This window comes from Lutra lutra, chromosome 3 (assembly GCF_902655055.1).
Source record: "Lutra lutra chromosome 3, mLutLut1.2, whole genome shotgun sequence".
In the NCBI taxonomy this organism is placed as follows: domain Eukaryota; kingdom Metazoa; phylum Chordata; class Mammalia; order Carnivora; family Mustelidae; genus Lutra; species Lutra lutra.
In genome coordinates this window covers 39057998-39082611 of record NC_062280.1, presented here as the reverse complement: position 1 = coordinate 39082611, position 24614 = coordinate 39057998, and the positions used below count along the sequence as shown (strand labels likewise).

General features: G+C 38.8%; 1 protein-coding gene across 17 annotated transcripts in view; it reads right to left on the bottom strand.

Annotated features, from left to right (window-relative positions):
* Positions 1-24614, bottom strand: part of SP100 (SP100 nuclear antigen) — a 101254-nt gene that overhangs the window by 60148 nt on the left and 16492 nt on the right. For all 17 annotated transcript variants that reach the window (XM_047721249.1, XM_047721256.1, XM_047721244.1 and 14 more), the window contains exons 2-3: positions 2542-2704; positions 1013-1181 (exon numbers count right to left, since the gene is read on the bottom strand). In XM_047721249.1, coding sequence (XP_047577205.1) covers positions 1013-1181; positions 2542-2704 — 332 coding nt within the window. The remainder of the gene's footprint in view (positions 1-1012; positions 1182-2541; positions 2705-24614) is intronic.

The following is a 24614-nucleotide window of genomic DNA, read 5'->3' as shown; positions in this document are numbered from 1 at the left end:
AACACCACTGGCACCAAACTGTGCTGGAATAAAAAGTTTGCCAGTCAAGTTAAAATATCTATATATCTCTATATAGATATATAGATATATAGATATATAAAGAGCATTCTCTTTCTTGCAGTTCTTAAAATAAATTAAAATAAAGTTATTTTTAAAATAAAATAAAAATGTTTTCCCAGGAAAAAAATTGAGAATTAAGCCTTTAGTTTTGTGATTATTTGAATAATGTTTGTTTCACCCCTTGTGGAGAAAGAGTTAACGAAACCAATTCTCCTTCTTTAAGTGTAAATTTGACCTTGGGTTAACTTTCTGGCTCATTACTTTGGAAACCTGATGAAGGTGGGTTTTCTTCTACTAGGCCAACATCGGCCTAGTTAATACCTAGTTTGGCCCTAGTATAGAGTTAAAAACGAATGGTAAATTGCATGTGGATGGGGAGGGACTATCTACAGATTACAAAGCAGGCTTTGGTCTTCCTTCAAAGTGGTGACACTTACAACTTGGTTTGTCCCTGGTAGGGTTCCCAAACGTTACGACTATAGCGCTGTTACATGACTGAGCACTGTTACATGGGCATGGTGCTGCTAAGCCAGGGTGCAGCCTATATCCACAGACACTCAAGGCGAGTAGTAGTCACCTTGGTGGACCGCTGTGTGGGTCTCCACAAGGAGTCCCACAGAAGAGGAGCAACTGATGCTGCCCTGTGGGGATGCTGGGTTTCCTATCATTTGTCCTTCTAAGTAAATCTGAAGCCACTTTGGCTCTGATTGTCCTGTGAGTCTAAATGCCTAGTTAAGCAGACCTCTACTCTAGGTGGTTGTTGTACCATAGTTATTATACCATAGCTTTGAGAAGGTTCACGATTTGTATTTTCTCTACTGTTATATCCCTCTTGCCCCAGCATTGCCTGTGGAACAATGTAGGCTCTCAGTTTATATTTGTCCAAAAAAAAAAAAAAAAAAAAAAAGAAAGTGGCCCTGGATGTCAAAAGGTAGATAATAAATCCAATTACCAAATTCGAAGCTCTTGTAAATGTGATTTAAATTAGGGTATTCTTGCCTGTTGACCTCGCTGAACAATGCTTCCAGAAGTGGCAGGTCAAATGTCTTCTCCAGTTCATTGAGAACATTATACGCCACTCTTGGTACAGGGACCAGGTTTCTACAAGAATCTTGACAATCCTTAAAAAAATATTGAATGGAGAGAATATAAATACAGACTTCCAAGTTACAGAAGAGCCCTAGAAAGTGATTTCATGGGTAATGTTTTCCAATTCCCTCCACAGGTATCTTCTCATAAAGTTTTAGAATTTCTATTTATTTGTTTAGATACTACGTGAAACAAGGAAATCCTGCCTCCTCAAAAACATTCACTTGTGAAACAGATCTCTCTTCACCTTCATCTACATTACATATAAGTAAGAGCAGTTTTGAAGAATAACAGTGGGTTCGAAGTTAAATGATGTGTAGCTCTTTAGGAACCTGGCCAGATGTTTTAGGAATAGACTAAGAGGTGATGAGCCGCTGTCCTGGTCCAGGGATGACCTTTACCCTTTCCCCAGGATGGACTTGGCCTGGAAGAACTCAAGGAAACCCTGTGATAGTTGTCTCCTTTTGTGAATTTGGCCACAGAGAATGTATATTCACACGGCAAAGAGAAGACATGAATCTCTGTATGTTCAGCAATGCCTATTGATAAAATCAAACCCAAATTCCAAGACTCCAGAAATACCACAAAAAAAGAAAGAGAAATAGAAAAAAAACAAAACAAAAAAGCCCTAAAACTGAAAAGTGTTTTTTTAATAATTATTATTTTTTTAAAGATATTATTTATTTCAATCTCAAGTAGGTGGAGAGGCAGGCAGAGAGAGAGAGAGAGAGAGAGGAGGAAGCAGGCTCCCTACTGAGCAGAGAGCCCGATGCGGGGCTCGATCCCAGGACCCTGAGATCATGACCTGAGCTGAAGGCAGAGGTTTAACCCACTGAGCCATCCAGGTGCCCCTAAAACTGAAAAGTGTTAGCAAAAGAATAATAATCATCAATTCCCAAATTTCCCAATAGGACATCAATTCCCTGTAGATTTTAATGTTCTCAGATCTAAGCACTCAAATTGATGCCCACTGAAATGATATCTGTCAATTACTATTTTATTAAATTAACTCACTTAAGTTTTACATCAATTTATTAATATTACCTTTAATTCTCAGTTTATGTTATATTCTACGTGTTCCTACAAGGCATTATACATCTATGGAGCACCTCTGCTTCAGATTCAGCCCATTTGCTATGCCATTCAGCCCAACTCCAGGGGGCAGGACAAAGCACCTTTCCTTCAGTGAGAAGCGGGATTATCTCTGGTGACAACTAATTCTCCTTTACCTTTTTACCTTATGGTAACACCTGCAACAATACTTGAAAAAGTCCCCACTCATAGGAGACTCCTTAGTCAGTTAGTTGTGCCTGACGTTTGGGTCCAAGATATCAAAATATAACTCCATTTGGGGCCAGTTTACCAAAGAGTGACATAATAAACATCACTTACATCATACATTTTATTGCTGATGAGTTCACGGTCCCGGAGGCACTCAAAGAAAGGAAATGGCTTTTTTATTGCATTTGAAATCTCCACCTTGTGTCTTTTGAAATGTTTGAATAGAGTCTCATAGACAAGTCTGTCATCATTGTACTGGTCTTCTGTGGATGTCCTAGGAAGGAAGAATACCATGTGAAAATGGTCATCAAGATTCCAAGATGCTTGTGGAGGCTGTAAGATTTATATGAACAGTAAGCTGGGAAAAACTAACATATATAAAGTAAATAGGGCTGAGCAGAGACAGAATAAATGGAATTGAAATAATAAGCAAAGACATGATGAAGAAAGCATGAAGGTTAAGAAAGACTTAAGTGTGGGACTGAAAAAGTCTATTCCAATCTGTGTGGATCGAAGCCATTATAAAGATACTTTCACATATCTGAAATATTTTTTTTAATTTAAATTTTATTATTTTTTTTAAACATACAATATATTTTTATCCCCAGGGGTACAGGTCTGCGAATCGCCAGGTTTACACACTTCACAGCACTCACCATAGCACATACCCTCCCCAATGTCCATAACCCCACCCCCCCTCTCCCAACTCTCCTCCCCCCATCAACCCTCAGTTTGTTTTGTGAGATTAAGAGTCATGTATGGTTTGTCTCCCTCCCAATCCCATCTTGTTTCATTTACTCTTCTCCTACCCCTTAACCCCCCATGTTGCATCATCTCTCCCTCATATCATTTGTAATTAAAAAAATTAAATTTAAACAAAATTGAGATGGAGTGAACAAAGGAATGAAAAGCAATGGAATAAACTATACTCCAACAAAACAATTTTAGAAAAAAGGAAAGCCATGGGATAAAAGTTTAACCTTGAAAATACTTAACAACTAAGAGGAAAAAAAATATCAGAAAGATAAAAACCAGTTCTCCCCCTATAGATGTGAAGAGAAATGCTATCCTACATTATAAAATTAGTTTATAAAGGATAAGATGTGGTTAATAGTGACATGAAACAGTATAAATTTATAATATCACAAGAATATCAAACATTTGAGGATGAGTCAAGATGGCGGAGTAGTAGCAGGCTGAGACTACTTCAGGTAGCGGGAGATCAGCTAAATAGCTTATCTAAAGATTACAAACACCTACAAATCCAACGGGAGATCGAAGAGAAGAAGAACAGCAACTCTAGAAACAGAAAATCAACCACTTTCTGCAAGGTAGGACTGGTGGAGAAGTGAATCCAAAGCGACGGGAAGATAGATCGCGGGGGGAGGGGCCGGCTCCTGGCGAGTGGTGGAGCAACAGAGCACAAAATCGGGACTTTTAAAAGTCTGTTCTGCTGGGGCGTCTGGGTGGCTCAGTGGGATGAGCCGCTGCCTTCAGCTCGGGTCGTGATCTCGGAGTCCTGGGATGGAGCCCCGCATCGGGCTCTCTGCTCTCTCGGGGAGTCTGCTTCCTCCTCTCTCTCTGCCTGCCTCTCTGCCTGCTTGTGATCTCTCTGTCAAAAAAAAAAAAAAAAAAAAAAGTCTGTTCCGCTGAGGGACATCGCTCCAGAGGCTTAACCGGGGTGAAGCCCACGCGGGGTCAGCGTGGCCTCAGGTCCCGCAGGGTCACAGAAGGATCGGGGGTGTCTGAGTGTCGCAGAGCTCACAGGTATTAGAATGGGGAAGCCGGCTACAGAGACAGAGCCGAGGAGTGACTCTCAGCTCGGGGTTGCCTTGAACCGGTCGCAGGCTCGGTCAGCTCGGAGCGCGGCCAGAGGCCAGGGTGACGGGAGTCATTGGGCGCTGTTCTCTGGGGGCGTGCTGAGGAGTGGGGCCCCGGGCTCTCGGCTCCTCTGGGCCAGAGACCGGGAGGCCGCCATCTTCACTCCCGTCCTCCAGAACTCTACGGAAAGTGCTCAGGGAACAAAAGCTCCCGAAAGCAAACCCGAGCAGATTACTCAGCCCGGCCCCGGGTAAGGGCGGTGCAACTCCGCCTGGGGCAAAGACACTTGAGAATCACTACAACAGGCCCCTCCCCCAGAAGATCAGCAAGAAACCCAGCCAGGACCAAGTTCACCTACCAAGGAGTGTAGTTTCAATACCAAGGAGAGCGGCGGAATTCCAGAGGAGGAGAAAACAAAGCACGGAACTCATGGCTTTCTCCACATGATTCTTTAGCCTTGCAGTTAAATTAATTTTTTTTTCTTTTCTTTTTCAATTTTTTTTTCTCCTTCTGCTAAATTTTTTTAACTTTTACCCTTTTCTTTTTTAACATTTTTAACTAGTTTATCTAATACATATATATATATTTTTCCTTTTTATACTTTTTCTTTATTGGTTTTCTTTTTTTAATTTTTTTTCTTTCTTTCTGAACCTCTTTTTATCCCCTTTCTCCCCCCCTCACGATTTGGGATCTCTTCTGATTTGGCTAAAGCATATTTTCCTGGGGCTGTTGCCACCCTTTTAGTATTTTACTTGCTCCTTCATATACTCTTATCTGGACAAAATGACAAGGCGGAAAAATTCACCACAAAAAAAAAGAACAAGAGGCAGTACCAAAGGCTAAGGACCTAATCATACAGAAATTGGTAATATGTCAGATCCAGAGTTCAGAATGACGATTCTCAAGGTTCTAGCCGGGCTCGAAAAAGGCATGGAAGATATTAGAGAAACCCTCTTGGGAGACATAAAAGCCCTTTCTGGAGAAATAAAAGAACTAAAATCTAACCAAGTTGAAATCAAAAAAGCTATTAATGAGGTGCAATCAAAAATGGAGGCTCTCACTGCTAGGATAAATGAGGCAGAAGAAAGAATTAGCGATATAGAGGACCAAATGACAGAGAATAAAGAAGCTGAGCAAAAGAGGGACAAACAGCTACTGGACCACGAGGGGAGAATTCGAGAGATAAGTGACACCATAAGACGAAACAACATTAGAATAATTGGGATTCCAGAAGAAGAGGAAACAGAGAGGGGAGCAGAAGGTATATTGGAGAGAATTATTGGAGAGAATTTCCCCAATATGGCAAAGGGAACAAGCATCAAAATCCAGGAGGTTCAGAGAACCCCCCTCAAGATCAGTAAGAATAGGTCCACACCCCATCACCTAATAGTAAAATTGACAAGTCTTAGTGACAAAGAGAAGATCCTGAAGGCAGCCAGGGAAAAGAAGTCTGTAACGTACAATGGTAAAAATATTAGATTGGCAGCAGACTTATCCACAGAGACCTGGCAGGCCAGAAAGAGCTGGCATGATATATTCAGAGTACTAAACGAGAAAAACATGCAGCCGAGAATACTATATCCAGCTAGGCTATCATTGAAAATAGAAGGAGAGATTAAAAGCTTCCAGGACAAACAAAACCTGAAAGAATTTGCAAATACCAAACCAGCTCTACAGGAAATATTGAAAGGGATCCTCTAAGCAAAGAGAGACCCTAAAAGTAGTAGACCAGAAAGAAACAGAGACAATATACAATAACAGTCACCTTACAGGCAATACAATGGCACTAAATTCATATCTCTCAATACTTACCCTAAATGTTAATGGGCTAAATGCCCCAATCAAAAGACACAGGGTATCAGAATGGATAAAAAAACAAAACCCATCTATATGTTGCCTACAAGAAACTCATCTTAAACCTGAAGACACCTCCAGGTTTAAAGTGAGGGGGTGGAAAAGAATTTACCATGCTAATGGACATGAGAAGAAAGCAGGAGTGGCAATCCTTATATCGGATCAATTAGATTTTAAGCCAAAGACTACAATAAGAGATGAGGAAGGACACTATATCATACTCAAAGGAACTATCCAACAAGAGGATCTAACAATTTTAAATATCTATGCCCCTAACGTGGGAGCAGCCAATTATATAAACCAATTAATAACAAAATCAAAGAAACACATCGACAATAATAGTAGGGGACTTTAACACTCCCCTCACTGAAATGGACAGATCATCCAAGCAAAAGATCAACAAGGAAATCAAGGCCTTAAATGACACACTGGACCAGATGGACATCACAGATATATTCAGAACTTTTCATCCCAAAGCAACAGAATACACATTCTTCTCTAGTGCACATGGAACATTCTCCAGAATAGATCACATTCTTGGTCCTAAATCAGGTCTCAACCGTTATCAAAAGATTAGAATCATTCCCTGCATATTTTCAGACCACAATGCTCTGAAGCTAGAACTCAATCACAAGAGGAAATTGGGAAAGAACCCAAATACATGGAGACTAAACAGCATCCTTCTAAAGAATGAATGGGTCAACCAGGAAATTAAAGAAGAATTGAAAAAATTTATGGAAACAAATGATAATGAAAACACAACGGTTCAAAATCTGTGGGACACAACAAAGGCAGTCCTGAGAGGAAAATATATAGCGGTACAAGCCTTTCTCAAGAAACAAGAAAGGTCTCAGGTACACAACCTAACCCTACACCTAAAGGAGCTGGAGAAAGAACAAGAAAGAAACCCTAAACCCAGCAGGAGAAGAGAAATCATAAAGATCAGAGCAGAAATCAATGAAATAGAAACCAAAAAAACAATAGAACAAATCAACGAAACTAGGAGCTGGTTCTTTGAAAGAATTAATAAGATTGATAAACCCCTGGCCAGACTTATCAAAAAGAAAAGAGAAAGGACCCAAATAAATAAAATCATGAATGAAAGAGGAGAGATCACAACGAACACCAAAGAAATACAGACAATTATAAGAACATACTATGAGCAACTCTACGCAAACAAATTTGACAATCTGGAAGAAATGGATGCATTCCTAGAGACATATAATCTACCACAACTGAACCAGGAAGAAATAGAAAGCCTCAACAGACCCATAACCAGTAAGGAGATTGTAACAGTCATCAAAAATCTCCAAACAAACAAAAGCCCAGGGCCAGATGGCTTCCCGGGGGAATTCTACCAAATATTTAAAGAAGAACTAATTCCTATTCTCCTGAAACTGTTCCAAAAAATTGAAATAGAAGGAAAACTTCCAAACTCATTTTATGAGGCCAGCATCACCTTGATCCCAAAACCAGACAAGGATCCCATCAAAAAAAGAGAACTACAGACCAATATCCTTGATGAACACAGATGCAAAAATTCTCGCCAAAATACTAGCCAATAGGATTCAACAGTACATTAAAAGGATTATTCACCACGACCAAGTGGGATTTATTCCAGGGCTGCAAGGTTGGTTCAACATCCGCAAATCAATCAATGTGATACAACACATTAATAAAAAAAAGAACAAGAACCATATGATACTCTCCATAGATGCTGAAAAAGCATTTGACAAAGTACAGCATCCCTTCCTGATCAAAACTCTTCAAAGTGTAGGGATAGAGGGCACATACCTCACTATTATCAAAGCCATCTATGAAAAACCCACCGCAAATATCATTCTCAATGGAGAAAAACTGAAAGCTTTTCCGCTAAGGTCAGGAACACGACAGGGATTTCCGTTATCACCACTGCTATTCAACATAGTACTAGAAGTCCTAGCCTCAGCAATCAGACAACAAAAGGAAATTAAAGGCATCCAAATCGGCAAAGAGGAAGTCAAACTATCTCTCTTTGCAGATGATATGATACTATATGTGGAAAACCCAAAAGACTCCACTCCAAAACTGCTAGAACTTGTACAGGAATTCAGTAAAGTGTCAGGATATAAAATCAATGCACAGAAATCAGTTGCATTTCTCTACACCAACAACAAGACAGAAGAAAGAGAAATTAAGGGGTCCATCCCATTTACAATTGCACCCAAAACTATAAGATACCTAGGAATAAACCTAACCAAAGAGACTAAGAATCTATACACAGAAAACTATAAAGTACTCATGAAAGAAATTGAGGAAGACACAAAGAAATGGAAAAATATTCCATGCTCTTGGATTGGAAGAATAAATATTGTGAAAATGTCTATGCTACCTAAAGCAATCTACACATTTAATGCAATTCCTATCAAAGTACCATCCATTTTTTTTCAAAGAAATGGAACAAATAATCCTAAAATTTATATGGAACCAGAAAAGACCTCAAATAGCCAAAGGAATATTGAAAAAGAAAGCCAAAGTTGGTGGCATCACAATTCCGGACTTCAAGCTCTATTACAAAGCTGTCATCATCAAGACAGCATGGTACTGGCACAAAAACAGACACATAGATCAATGGAACAGAATAGAGAGCCCAGAAATAGACCCTCAACTCTATGGTCAACTCATCTTCGACAAAGCAGGAAAGAATGTCCAATGGAAAAAAGACAGCCTCTTCAATAAATGGTATTGGGAAAATTGGACAGCCACATGCAGAAAAATGAAATTGGATCATTTCCTTACACCACACACAAAAATAGACTCAAAGTGGATGAAGGATCTCAATGTGAGAAAGGAATCCATCAAAATCCTTGAGGAGAACACAGGCAACAACCTCTTCGACCTCAGCTGCAGCAACATCTTCCTAGGAACATCGCCAAAAGCAAGGGAAGCAAGGGCAAAAATGAACTATTGGGATTTTATCAAGATCAAAAGCTTTTGCACAGCAAAGGAAACAGTGAACAAAACCAAAAGACAACTGACAGAATGGGAGAAGATATTTGCAAATGACATATCAGATAAAGGGCTAGTGTCCAAAATCTATAAAGAACTTAGCAAACTCAACACCCAAAGAACAAATAATCCAATCAAGAAATGGGCAGAGGACATGAACAGACATTTCTGCAAAGAAGACATCCAGATGGCCAGCAGACACATGAAAAAGTGCTCCACATCACTCGGCATCAGGGAAATACAAATCAAAACCACCATGAGATATCACCTCACACCAGTCAGAATGGCTAAAATTAACAAGTCAGGAAATGACAGATGCTGGCGAGGATGCGGAGAAAGGGGAACCCTCCTCCACTGTTGGTGGGAATGCAAGCTGGTGCAACCACTCTGGAAAACAGCATGGAGGTTCCTCAAAATGTTGAAAATAGAACTACCCTATGACCCTGCAATTGCACTGCTGGGTATTTACCCTAAAGATACAAACGTAGTGATCCGAAGGGGCACGTGCACCTGAATGTTTATAGCAGCAATGTCTACAATAGTCAAACTATGGAAAGAACCTAGATGTCCATCAACAGATGAATGGATAAAGAAGATGTGGTATATATACACAACGGAATACTATGCAGCCATCAAAAGAAATGAAATCTTGCCATTTGCGACGACGTGGATGGAACTAGAGGGTATCATGCTTAGAGAAATAAGTCAATCGGAGAAAGACAACTATCATATGATCTCCCTGATATGAGGGAGAGGAGATGCAACATGGGGGGTTAAGGGGGTAGGAGAAGAGTAAATGAAACAAGATGGAATTGGGAGGGAGGCAAACCATAAGTGACTCTTAATCTCACAAAACAAACTGAGGGTTGATGGGGGGAGGGGGGGTTGGGAGGGGGGTGGGATTATGGACACTGGGGAGGGTATGTGCTATGGTGAGTGCTGTGAAGTGTGTAAACCTGGTGATTCACAGACCTGTACCGCTGGGGATAAAAATATATTATATGTTTATAAAAAATAAAATTAAAAAAAAAAAGAATATCAAACATTTCTCCTGGGACATCTGGTCCTACCTTGTGTTAATATAAATCTATCCTGATTATTGTTATATATAGTGAATCTTTTCAGGCATCTGAATTTCAGAAATCACTGATGTTTCTTGTGAAAGTAATTTTAAACCTCGGTCTATAATTCCAATTTTTAGTTGATCATTTTATTGCTCTGATAATAATGTTTTAATCAACATCTTGTATAATCAAAGACTTAGAAGCTTTCTTTGTCAAACCAGAAGAGAATTATTGCTACTTCTCAGCACTTAGTATGCCTCGGGGAATAATAATGTCACATCGTTATGTCAAATTCCTGCAAAAGAAATGTTTCAGTTCAAAGACTGCAGATAGAAAAGAAGCATTTGTCTTCTCTTTTATTAAACGCCCTGCTAAAATGATAATAAAGAAATTGAATTCACAATGACAAAGAGAATTGTGGGGCAATGAGCCCAAGAGAGATTTCAATGAAAATCTCAATGACAAAAGTGGTCAGAAGAGTGCTAATAATTACTGTTGTAGGTGAAGGGTGTTCCCAGAGATCAGAAAAACAACAAGTATGCCCTGAAGAACCCCGAAGAGGCAGTAGAGATCACAAGGGAGACAGGGTGCTGAAAACATACATGTTATTTTTAAAATGGAGAATGGAACAGTGCACCTCTAACCCTCACCCTACAAGCTGACCACCTAGAGCCAGGCGGCCTCTCAAAGGCAAACATTGCTGACCTATCACGTTTGAATTTTGCCTCTTACTGGGTTTCATATACGTAGATAATCCATCAAGTTTCCTTTATGCCTGACATTTGCTCATCATTCATACTGCTGGATGAATGGAAGTTTGTTCCTTTTTTTAGGTGAAAGTATTCCATTGTGTGGGCCTACCACAATCTGCTTATTTATTTTCCTGTTGATGGACACTTAGATTGATTCCAGTTTGGGACTTGTATGAATAAAGCCGCTGTTCTTATACACTTCCTTTTACGGCATGACGTTTTCATTTCTCTTGGGTAAATAATTAGGAGCAGATCATTGCATGAGTACGCTTAGCCACTTTAGAATCTGCCAAACTGTTTTTTGCAGTCTATTAGAAATACTTTTTCTCATTTTAGCCATTCTCATGAGTATGATGTAGGATTTCATACAGTTTTAATTTCTTTCCTTTAACGACTCATGACATTGAGCACGCTTTCATATGCTGATTGGCAATTCATACATCTCCTTTTGTAAAGTGTCTGTTCAAGTTTTTGACCCATTTATATTGTCAGGTTGTCTTTTACTACTTACTGATGTGTAGCAGTTTGTTTTAGATTATGGAGAGAAGTGTTTTTGTTTAATTCATGTATTACAAACATTTTCTTCCAGTCTATGGTTCACTTAACGATGTGTTTTGATAAGGAGAAATTTTTAATTTTGAGGAAGCCAATTCCATCAATTCTTTTCTTCTGTGGTTAATAACTTTAATGTACTAAGAAATCTTTGCCTACCACAAGTTAATGGAACTATTCAAAAAGCAATTTACAAAGTAAGCATGGGTTTATTTCTGGATTTTCTATTTTGTACCACTGATCTGTTTGTCTGTCCTTATGCCAATAGCATATTGGCTTGCAGACTCTATAGCTTATAGAAAGTCTTGAAGTCAGTTGGGGAAAAATTGTCTTGGCTTTTCTAGGTCTTTTGTTTTTCCATATGTCTCTTAAAATCAATTTGTCAGTTTCTACAAGAAAAGCCTTTGGGATTTTTATTCAGTTTACATTGAAACTTCAGATAAATTTGGTTACAACTGATAATAATATGGAGCTCTAATCTGTTAACATTGTATAGCTCTCCATTTATTTAGTTTTCCTTCCAGAAGAGTTCATAGTTTTCAGTAAAGAAGTCATATACCTCTAGGCTGGGGAATTTTAGAAACAAAACAGATGAACAAAGGAGAAGGGAAGGAAAAATAAAATAAGACAAAAACAGAGAGGGAGGCAAATCATAGGAGACTCTTAACTATAGGGAACAAACAAGGTTGCTGGAGGGGAGGTCATGGGGGGATGGGGTAATTGGGTGATGGGCATGAAGGAGGGCACTTGATGTAATCAGCACTGGGTGTTATATGTAATTGATGAATAAATTTTACCTCGATACTAATAATACACTGTGTTAACTAAATTGAATTAAAAAAAAGAACTCATACACATCTTTCATTAAACTTATTCCTAACTAGAAATGGTATTGCTTTTTAAGTTGGTATTGCTTTAAATGGTATTGCTTATTAAATTGCTTGTTATAATTGGATGGGATTAAAACTGGTTTTTGAAAACATTAACCATGTATTTATAATCCCACTAAATTGTATTCCAGTAATGTATTTGTAGATTTCTTTTAGATTTTATAGAAAATAAATAATCACGTCAGCAGTAAGCAAAACTTTGCTTTTCTTTTTCCAACAATTATTTTTTTTTCTTTCTCATTATACTCGTTAGGAGTTTAGACACAATGTTGAAGAAAAGTAGTAAAGTGTAGTAGACTTCCTTGTCTTGTTTCCAATCTTAGAAAAAAAAAGCACTTAGTATCACCATTAAGTATGATGTTTGCTGTATACACTGTGTGTTTGTGTGTGTGTGTGTGTGTGTGTGTATTTTTAACGAGACTGAGGAAGGTATTGTCTATACCTTGTTTGCTGTGATAGATGTTGAATATTATCAAGTGCATCTGCTGAGATATTTCTATGAGTTTTTCTTTATTCTTTAATTTAGTGAATCACATCAATTAATTTCCAGAGCCTTCTCTTAAGTAGGAACAGATAACCACAGGTCAGCAAAGTTTTAAGAAAATTCTCAAATATCAGAAAGAATAACATACAAAAAGAGAAAATAGTTATCCTGGGAGAAACAGAGATACTGTAGGAAATGAGAAACTTTCAACACCTCTAATATTTTTAGAGAGATTTGAGAATACACACTGCATGCCAGGACACAAAGAAAGAAAGTGATTGTGGTCTTAGATAATTTTAAAATTGATTTTTGGAAATTTACTGAAGTTTACTAAAATGCTTGTAAAACAAAGTTGAAGAAGTCTTCCAGAAAATTAAGAGATTAAAAGGGAAAAAAACCTAAATTTGAAAGAAAATATAAAAGCATTAAGATAAATTTAGGAAGTCTAATAGCCATTTAACTGGAGTCAAGAAAGCTGTGCAAGGACATTGCAGAGGAGGAACATATCAAGAGAATTACTTAAAAAGATATCACAGAGTGGAGGGACATAAATTTTTTAAAGGGTATTTTTAAATTTAAAATTTGAAAATTTAAATTAAAAAGATTTTTAATTTAAAATTTAAAAAATTAAATTTTCAAAAACATTTTTACATTTTAAAATTTAATTTATTTTTATATTCTTTAAATTTAAAAAGACATAAACCAAAGCACCTCATTATGAAATGACACCTAAAAAACAAAGAGAAAAACTTAAAAGCTCCCAGTAAGCATCAAGAAACTGGTCAACTGTGGAGGAATGATGGCAAGAATAACTTGAGAGAGACATCCCATCAGTAATAGTGACTGTAAAGCCAGCTCTTCAATACTCAGTGCTAATCAGGACAACTTCAGATATGTAAGCTCAGAAATTTTACTTTACAAACATCAATCTTGAGTGTTTTTACTACAATTTTTTAAAATTTCCTTTATGTATATAAAAAGTTTTAAAACTAAGTCACCTAGCATGGTTCTAATGTGTTTATTTATCTAATAAATAGATGTCTAATACTAAGCAGCTCACACTCACTCTTAAAAAGATTCAATATGGGGACACCTGGGTGGTTTAGTCAGTTAGGCTTCTGACTCTTGATTTTGCCTCAGGTCATGACCTCAGGGTCATGCAACAAAGCCCCTGCTTTGGGCTGTGTGCTGAGCATGGATCCTGTTTGAGATTCTCATTTTCTTTCTCCCTCTGCTCTTTTCCCTCTGTCTCCCCCCAATTCACTCTCTTTAAAATAAATAAATAAATATTTTTAAAAAATTCAATGTGTTGGATTTAGAAAAAGAGGCAAGTAATCCAATATTGAGGAAGATGTGAAAATTAGAAACCAGTGGATCTAATCCCGGAGACATTAAAAGGGAACCCAAGATGGAAGTCCAACAGCAGTTCAAGGACATTCTCTGATTGGAACAAATGATGTTTACAAGGTACAGATGAGTGCAGTGAATGACAGTAATATCATAAGGGATGGGAGGAAGGAATTGGGAATACTCTGTTACAAGGTACCTGTGCTACAGATGAAATGGTAGAAACTATACTGAAATCTGTAGGCAATCACTAAAAACATTTGAAAAGAAGTACATGAGAGACTGTAGACTCTGGGAAACAAACTGAGGGTTTTGGGGGGGTGGGAGGTTGGGTGAATCTGGTGGTGGGTATTATGGAGGGCACGTATTGCATGAAGCACTGGGTGTGGTGCATAAACAATGAATTCTGGAACACTGAAAGAAATTTTTAAAAATTCCTAAATTCACAGAAGTTTGAAAACTAAAAAAAAGGAAGAAAGAAAAGAAAAGAAGTACAACTGATATGTTAATAGAAGAGACAAGATAGAATCATATAAAATGCTAACTTAAAACCAGACAAGGCAGAAAAAAAAGAAAGAAAAAGAAACAAAGCAAATGCAAGGACTAAGGAACAATAACAAACATGCTAGATATTAATGCATTCTATAAATAATTACATTCAGTGTGAATGGTCTAAATACTCCAATTAAAAGCAGAGCTTGTCTGTGGGGGAGCTAAGATGGTAGCATAGTAGAAGGACCCTAGGCTCATCTTGTCCCTCAAACACAACTAGATAATTATCAAATCATTCCGAATACCCAAGAAATCAACCTCAGGACTGACAGAACAAACTGCATGATGAGAGGGAGAGAAGAGGCCACATTGAGGAAGGTAGGAAGTGTGGAAACATGGCTGAGGAGTGATACAGATCATGGGTGCTGTAGAGGGAAGGGAGCCCTAGTTGTGGAGAAAGGTGAGAGAGAGAGAGAGAGAGAGAGAGAGAGAGAGAGAGAGAGAGAGGAGCACACAGAGTTATGCACAAGGAGAACACTTCCCAAAGTCACTGGCTGGGAAAATGAGAGGGGCTGATTTTCGTGAGTTCTTGCAACCAGTGGGGCTTGAAGACTGGAATTTTAAAGGTTGGTGGGCATGGTGAGATAGAGCCCTGAGGGCATTGCCCTGGTCCTGGAGAAAAGGCAGGGGAACAACCCTGGGACAGATGGTACAAGAGGGTCCCCTGGGCATGCAGTGGGGAGGTTATTCACTCTTCTTGGAGCACATCCCTGAGAGGTAGCATTCACAGAAATGCCTCTCCAGGGACAAAGTTGCCAATGAACACTATTTCTGTCCCCCACCCCTCAGCCTAAGCACGGAGCCACCTGACTAGAGCAGCTCAGTCCCAACACTGGCTGTCTAGTCTGCTTGCCCAAAGTCCCACACCCCTGCAATCTGGCATGACTACCCTTCTCGGTTAGATCTCCCTCAGTCCAAGCACAGTGAGACCCTCCCCCAGAAGACCAGCATAGGTTCCCACCACAGCACATCCTTAAAGTTTTTAGTTTTAAAATTTTGTTTACTTATTTTTTTAGAGTGAGTGAGTGCAAGCAGGGGGAGGAGCAGAGGGAGAGAATCCCAAGCAAACTCCATGCCAAGCACAGAGCCCGACATGGGGCTCAATCTTACAACCCCAAGACCATGATCTGAGCTGAAACCAAGAGTCAGTCACATAATCAACTGAGCCATCCAGGTGCTCAAGTTTGGAGTTTTAAAAGTTAGCAGGTTTGGGATAGAGCCTGGAAGGCACTGTGCTGCTGCAGGATAAAAGGCAGGTAAGCAACCCAGAGGCAGACAGTGTGAAAACAGCTATCTGAAAAATGCCTGGGATGCAAAGGGGGATATTATTCACTCTTCCGGGAGTGCTTTCCTGAGAGCAGCAAGCAGGGAGACCCCTGTCTGGGAACAAAGCAGCTGGCTGGTACCATTTCCTTGCCCCACCCCACAGCATAAACACAGAACCACCTGCAGTAAACAGCACAGCACTGACACTAGCTGCCTAACCTGTTTACACCAAGTCCCACATCCCTGTGCTCTGCCAGTACTGCCATTCTTGGTCAAGTTTGCCTCAATCCCAGCCCATGGGCCTCTTCTCTAGAACACCAGCAGAAACCCCTACCCAACCATATCTCCCAACCAGATTGTTCTGCAAGCCTTCAGTTCTAGTGGAAGTAGCATCAGGTTTTAATAAGTAGACCTGAGCACATCTAGTTAAAGCTTGTCACATGCTGACCAAAGAGCAAACATTGCCCACTGCAGACAAGGAGAGCCTCTGCAGATGACTAACCTGAAGGACAGAGTAGCCGAAGTGCAAAAGCAGACTGCATGTAGCACACACCAGACCCAATCCCTGAAGCACCAGGTCCTGGACACTATATGACATCTTCTTCATGAAACCATTACTCTCAGGATCACGGAACATAATGGGCTTTTCTAACACATGGAAGAAGACAGAGACTTTGATAAAATGCAAAGATGGAGGAACTCATCCCAAATGAAACAATAAGATAAGGTCACAGCCAGAGAGCTAATTGAAACAGGGAGAATTTAAAGCAATAATCATAAGGACACTCACTGGGCATGAGAAGAGAATGGAAGAGTTCAGGGAGGCCCTTACTGTAGAGATGAAAGAGTTAAAAAACAGTCAGAAATGAAAAATGCAGTAGCTGAGATTTGAAATAGATTGGATGTAATGACCATGATGGAATAAAGAGAGGATCAAATAAGTGATATAGAAGATAAAATAAAGGAAAATAATGATGCTGAATAAAAGACAGAAAGAAAAATTACAGAACATGAGAATAGACTTAGGGAATTCAGTGACTCCATAAAGCACAATAACATTCATATCCTAGGAGTCCCAGAAGAAGAAGAAGAAGAAGAAGAAGAAGAAGAAGAAGAAGAAGAAGAAGAAGAAGAAGAAGAAGAAGAAGAAGAAGAGAGAGAGAAGGGGGCAGAAAATTTATTTGAGGAAATAATAGCTGAAAACTTCCCTAATCTGGGGAAGGAAACAGACATCCAAATCCAAGGGGCACAGAGGACTCCCATCAAAATCAACAAAAGCAGGCCAACACCAAGACATATTGTAATTAATTTGCAAAATACAGCAATAAAGAAAACAATCCTAAAAGACAAAGGAAGTCCCTAACTTACAAGGAAAGACCCATAAGGCTAGCTTCAGATCTCTCAAAAGAAACCTGGCAAGCCAGAAGGGAGTGGCATGGTATATTCAATATGCTGAATGGGGAAAATCTGAAGCCAAGGATACTCTATTCAGCAAGGCTGTCATTCAGAAAAGAAGGAAAGCTAAAGAGTTTCTCAAACAAAAACCAAAAGAGTTCATGACCACTAAACCAGCCCTGGAAGAAATATTAAAAGGGACTCTGAGTGGAAAGGAAAGACCCAAAATGACAAAGACAAGAAAGGAACAGAGAAAATCTCCAGAAATGACAGAACAAATAATAAAATGGCATTAAATGCATATCGATCAATAATTACTCTGAATGTAAATGGACTAAACTCTCTAATCAAAAGACATAGCATATCAGAATGGTTTAAAAAAAAAAAGAAGACCCATCTATATGCTGCCTACAAGGGACTCATGTTAGACCTAAAGTCACAAGCAGATTAAGAGTGAGGAGATGGAGAAATATCTACCATGCAAATAGATGTCAAAAGAAAACTGGAGTAGCAATACTTAATCAGACAAACTAGATTTTAAACCAAAGACTGTAACAAGAGATGAAGGAAACTACAAAGGACATAATAAAGGGGACCATCCAAAAAGAAGATCTAACAATTGTAAATATTTATGACCCCAACATGAAAGCACCCAAATATATAAAACAATAACAAACAAAGGAATTCATTGATAATAACACAATAATAGTAGGGGACCTTAACAGTCCACTTGCATCAATGGACAGATCATCTAAGCAGAAAGTCAAGAAGGAGACAATGGCTTAGAATGACACACTTGGGGACGCCTGGGTGGCTCAGTTGGTTAGCAGCTGCCTTCGGCTCAGGTCATGATCCCGGCGTCCTGGGATCGAGTCCCACATCAGGCTCCTTGCTCGTCAGAAAGCCTGCTTCTCCCTCTGCCTCTGCCTGCCATTCTGTCTGCCTGTGCTCGCTCTCTCTCCCTCTCTCTCTCTGACAAATAAATAAATAAAATCTTAAAAAAAAAAAAAGAATGACACACTTGATCAGATGGACTTAACACATATATTGAGAACATTCCAACCTAAAGTAACAGAAAGCACATTATTTTCAAATGCACATGGGACATTCTCCACAGTAGGTCACATACTGGCTCACAAATCAGGCCTCAACAAGTACAAGAAGACTGAGATCATACCATGCAAATCTTCTGACCACAATGCTATGAAACTTGAAGTCAACAGGAAAATTTGGAAAGACTGCAAATACATGGCGGTTAAATAACATGCTACTAAATGAATGAGTTAATCAACCAGGATATCAAATAATAAATTTAAGTATACAAGGAAAAGAAAAAGACAAAGACAAAGGGGTGCCTGTGTGACTTGGTTGGGCATCCAACTCTCAGGTCATGATCTGAGGGTCATGAGATTAGGCCAGTGTCATGCTCCATGCTGGGCATGCCTGCTTAAGATTCTTTCTCCCTCTCCCTCTGCCCCACCTCCCTGCTCATGGACTCTCACTCTCTCTCTCAAAAGCAAGCAAACAAACAAACAAACATGGAAACAAATGCAAATGAAAACACTACAGTCCAAAACCTTTGGGATGCAGCCAAAGCAGTCATAAGAGGGAACTATATAGCAATACAAGCCTGCCTCAAGAAGCAAGAATAATCTCAAATAAACAACCTAACCTTACACCTAAAGGAGCTTGAAAAAGTACAGCAAACAAAGCTATGGCCAGCTGCAGAAGGGAAATAATAAAGATTAGAACAGAAATAATTAGATAGAAACTAAACAAACAAACAAACAATAGAACAGATGAATGAAACCAGGAGATGGTTCTTTCAAAAAATTAATAAAATTGATAAACTCTTAACCAGACTAATGAAAAAGAAAAGAGGAAGGACACAAATAAATAAAATCACAAACAAGAGAGGCAAAATAACAACCGGCACCACAGAAAAGCAAACAATTGTAAGAGAATATTATGAAAAACTATATACCAACAAATAGGGCAATCTGGAAGAAACTGGTAAATTCCTAGAAACATAAACTATCAAAACTGAAATAGGAAGAAATAGAAACTTGAACAGATTGATAACCAAAAAGGAAATTGAATCAGTAATCAAAAATCTCCCAATAAACAAAAGTCCAGGGCCAGATGGCTTCACAGGTGAATTTTACTAAGCATTTAGAGAAGAGTTAATACCTATTCTTCTCCAACTATTCCAAAAAAATAGGAATGGAAGGAAAAGTTCCAAATTCATTTCATAAAACCAGCATCATGCAGATCCCAAACCCAGAAAAGACTTCATTAAAAAAGAGCTAGAGGTCAATACCCCTGATGAACATGGATGCAAAAATTCTCAATAAAATACTAGCAAATTGAATCCAACAGTATATTAAAAGAATCACCACAATCAAATGGGATTAATACTGGGTTGCAAGTGTGGTTCAATATTTGCAAATCAATCAGTGTGACACACCACATTAATAAAAGAAAGGGTAACAACCATATGATCCTTTCAATAGATGGAGAAAAAGCATCTGACAAAGTATAGGATCCATTCATAACAAAAACCCTCAACAAAGTAGGGTTAGAGGGAACAAACCTTAATATAATAAAGGCCATATACAAAAAAAAACGCCTATAGCTAATATCATCCTCAATGGGGAAAAACTGAGAGATTTCCTTCTATAGTCTGGAAAAAAGACAGGAATGTCTTCTCTCACCATTGTTACTTAACATAGTACTGGAAGTCCTAGCCACAGCAATCAAACAACAAAAAGTAATAAAATGCATCCAAATCAGCAAAGAAAAAGTCAAACTTTCACTATTTGCAGATGATATGATACTCCATAGAAAACCTAAATGACTCCACTAAAAAATTGCTAGAACTGATACGTGAATTCAGTAAAGTCACAAGATACAAAATCAACATACAGAAATCTGTTTGTTGATTTTTCTACACCAATAATGAAGCAGTGGAAAGATAAATCAAGGAATCAGACTAATTTACTATTGCGCCAAAAACAATAAGATACCTAGGGATAAAGCTAACCAAAGAAGTAAAAGATCTATACTGTGAAAACTATAAAACACTGATGAAAGAAATTGAAGAGGACACAAAGAAGTGGAAAAACAGTCCATGCTCACAGATTAGAAGAACAATTGTTGTTAAAATGTTTTATTACCCAAAGCAACCTACACATTTAATGCAATCCCTATCAAAATACAGACAACATTTTTTACAGAGCTAGAACAAACAATTATAAAATTTGTATAGATCCACAAAAGACTCCAAATAGCCAAAGTAATGTTGAAAAAGAAAATCGAAGCTGGAGGCATCACAATTCTGAACTTCAAATTTTATTACAAAGCTGTAGTGATCAAAACAGTATGGTACTGACACAAAAACAGACACATAGATCAACAGAACAGAATAGAAAACCCAGAAATGAACCCACATCTATATGGTCAATTAATCTTTGACAAGGCAGAAAAGAATATCCAATGGGAAAGAGTCCCTTCAACAAATAGTCTTGGAAAAGCTGGATAGCAACATGCAAAAGAATGAAGCTGAACCACTCTCTTACACCACACACACACACACACACACACACAACAAATTCAAAATGGATTAAAGACCTAAATATGAAACAGGAAACCATTAAAATCCTAGAGGAAAACATAGGCAGTAACCTCTTTGACATTAGCCATGGCAACTTCTTACTAAATATGTCTCCTGAGGCAAGGGAAACAAAAGCAAAAATAAACTGTTGGGAATTCATCAAAATAAAATCTCTGCACAGTGAAGAAAACAATAAACTAAACAAAAAGGCAACCTACAGAATGGGAAAAGATATTTGCCAGTGACATCTGATAAAGGGTTGGTATCCAAAATTGATAAAGAACTTTTAAAAGTCAACACCCAAAACCCAAATAATCCAGTTAAAAAATGGGCAGAAAACATGAATAGACATTTTTCCAAGAAGACATACAGATGGCGAGCAGACACATGAAAAGATGTTCAACATCATTCATCCTCAGGGAAATACAAACCAAACCACAATGAGATATCACCTCACACCTGTCAGAATGGCTAAAATTAACAACACAGGATACAACAGGTGCTGGCCAGGATGTGGAGTAAGAGGAACACTTGCACTGTTGGTTGGAATGCAGACTTATGCATCCAGTCTGGGAAACAGTATGGGGGTTCCTCAAAATGTCAAAGATAGAACTACCCTACAATCCAGCAATTGCACTATTAGGTATTTACCCAAAGAATACAAAAATACTTTTTTTTTTTAAAGATTTTATTTATTTATTTGACAGAGAGAAATCACAAGTAGGCAGAGAGGCAGGCAGAGAGAGAGGAGGAAGCAGGCTCCCTGCTGAGCAGAAAGCCCAACGTGGGGCTCGAACCCAGGACCTGGGATCATGACCTGAGCCGAAGGCAGCGGCTTAACCCACTGAGCCACCCAGGCGCCCCTACAAAAATACTTTTTTTAAGGGATACATGCACCATGATGTTTATAGCAGCATTTTCAATAACAGCCGAATTATGGAAAGAACCCAAATATCCATCAACTGATGAACAGATAAAGAAGGTGTGATAAATAAATAAATAAATAAATAACTATAACTATATATATATACACACACACATACACATATATGTTTTTATATATATATACACACATATACATACAGTGGAATATTACTCAGCCATAAAAAGGAAAGAAACCTTGTCATTTCAAATGATGTGGATGGAGTGTTATGTTAAGTGAAATAGATCAGTCAAAGAAAGATAAATACCATATGATTTCACTCATATGTGGAATCTAAGAAACAAAACAAATGAATATAGGGAGGGGGGAAAAAGAGGAAAACCAAGAAACAGACTCTTAACTACAGAGAACAAACTGATGATTAACATAGGGAAGGTGGGCAGAGGGATGGGTTAAATAGGTGATGAGTAATAAGGAGGGCACTTATTGTGATGAGCCTTGGGTACTGTATGTAAGTGATGAATCACTAAATTCTATACCTGAAACATTATATATTAACTATCTGGAATTTAAATAAAAAAATTGGAAAAAAAAAAAAAGCAGAGATTGCCAAAGTGGACTGCAGAAACAAGACCCAACCACATACCATTTACCAAGAAATAACCCCAAATATAAAGATTTAGGTTAAGAATGGAGAAAGAGATACCATGCTAACACTATCAAAACAAACAGACAAAAAAGATGGAGTAGTCACATTATTTCTACACAAAAAAACTTAAGAGCAAGGAAAATTTTCAAGGAGAAAGAGGGCATTTTGTACAATAAACGTTCAGTTTTCCAAGAAGACTTAATAACCCATGACATATATCTACCTAAACACACAGCATCAAATTATGGAAGGTAAAAGTTGATAAACAATAATAGAAATAGACAAATCTGTTACTACAGTTGGATATATGAAAAGCCTTTTTTTAGTAATTAATAGATCAAGCAGGTGGAGAAGCAATAAGAATGCAGTTGACCTGAACATCACTATCAATCAACTTTATCTATTTGACATTTTTAGAATACTCCATCCAACAGCAGAATACACATATTTCTCAATGGATTACAGGGAATAACAACCCTCACTAAGACAGACCACACTGTAGGCCATAAAACACATCTGAACAAATTTAAAAGAATAGAAATCATAAAAAGTATATTTTCAGACATCAGGGAATTAAACTACAAATCAATAACAGAAAGAGGTAGAAAATGCCCAATACTTGGAGATTTAAAAATACACTTCTAAATAATGTCCGGGTCAAAGAAGAGGTCTCAAGAAAAATTTAGAAATATTTTGAACTAAATAAAAATGATCATACAACTTATCGAAATTTGTGGGATGAAGGGGCACTTAGGTGGCTCATTTAAGCACCAACTCTTGATTTCTGCTCATGTCATGATCTCAGGGCTGTGGGATTGAGCCCCACATCAGACTCTGTGCTGGGTAAGGAGCCAGCTTAAGATTCTCTCTCTCTCTGCCCCTTCCCCCACCCCACTCACTTGTGAGTGCATGCCCACACTCTCTTTATTTCTCTTAAAAAAAATTGTGGGATGCATAAAAAGCAGTGATCAGAGAGAAATGCATTTGATTAAATGCAAATATTAGAAAAGAGGAAAGATCTAAAATCAGTAATCTATGTTTCTCCACTTAAGAAACTGGAAAAGGGAAGAGAGGAGCAAGATGGTGGAGGAATAGGAGTCAAAAATATCAGGTCCCAGGAATTCAGCTATATAGTTATCAAACCATTCTGAACACCTAAAAACTCAACAGGAGATAGAACAGAAGAAGAGCAGCAATCTAGGAAAAGAAAATTAACCACTTTCTGGAAGGTAGGACATGTGAAAAAGTGAATCTGAGGTGACAGAAAGATAGACCTCAGAGGGAGGGGCCACCTCCCAGCAAGTGAGAGAGGAGCAGAGCACAAAATCAGAACTTTTAGAAGTCTGCTCCACTGATGGACATCACTCCAGAGGCTAAGTGGGGATGGAGCCCTCACGGGGACAGTGTGGTCTCAGGACCCATGGGGTCACAGAAAGACCAGGGATGTCTGAGTGTGGCAGACCTGCCAGGTATCGGAGTGGGGAAACCGGCTCCGGAGACAGAGCCAAGGAGTGCGCTCTCAGCTCGGGGTTACCTTAAACCGTGATCTGAGGCACAGTTGGGCCACTGCTCTTTAAGCAGGGACCTCACAAGGGGCAGATCCGGAGAGACCCCCTTCTTCCTCCTAGGGGAGGAGTGGTGTGGGAGTGCATGGCAGGAATCTGCTGGGTTTGGAGACTCAAACAGGGCCATGCCCAGAGATAGAAATGCTTGGTCACAGGAGACCAGAGAGACAGGAGGGACTGACTGCTTTTCTCTGAGGGCATATTGAGGAGTGGGGCCCTGAGCTCTCAGGTCCTCCAGACCGGAGATTGGGAGGCCACCATTTTCATTCCCATCCTCCAAAGCTGTATGGAAAGGGTTCAGGGAGCAAAAACTCCAGAGAGTGAACCCAAGCAGATTGCTTAGCCTGGGCCCTGGCAAGGGCAGGGCAGATCTGCCTCGGGCAAAGACATTTGAGAATCACTGCAACGGGTTCCTTGCCCAGATCAGCAAGAACATCCAGCCAAGTCCAAGTTCACAAATCAATGAGAACTGCAGAACTCCAGAACTAGGGGAAAACAACACATAGAAT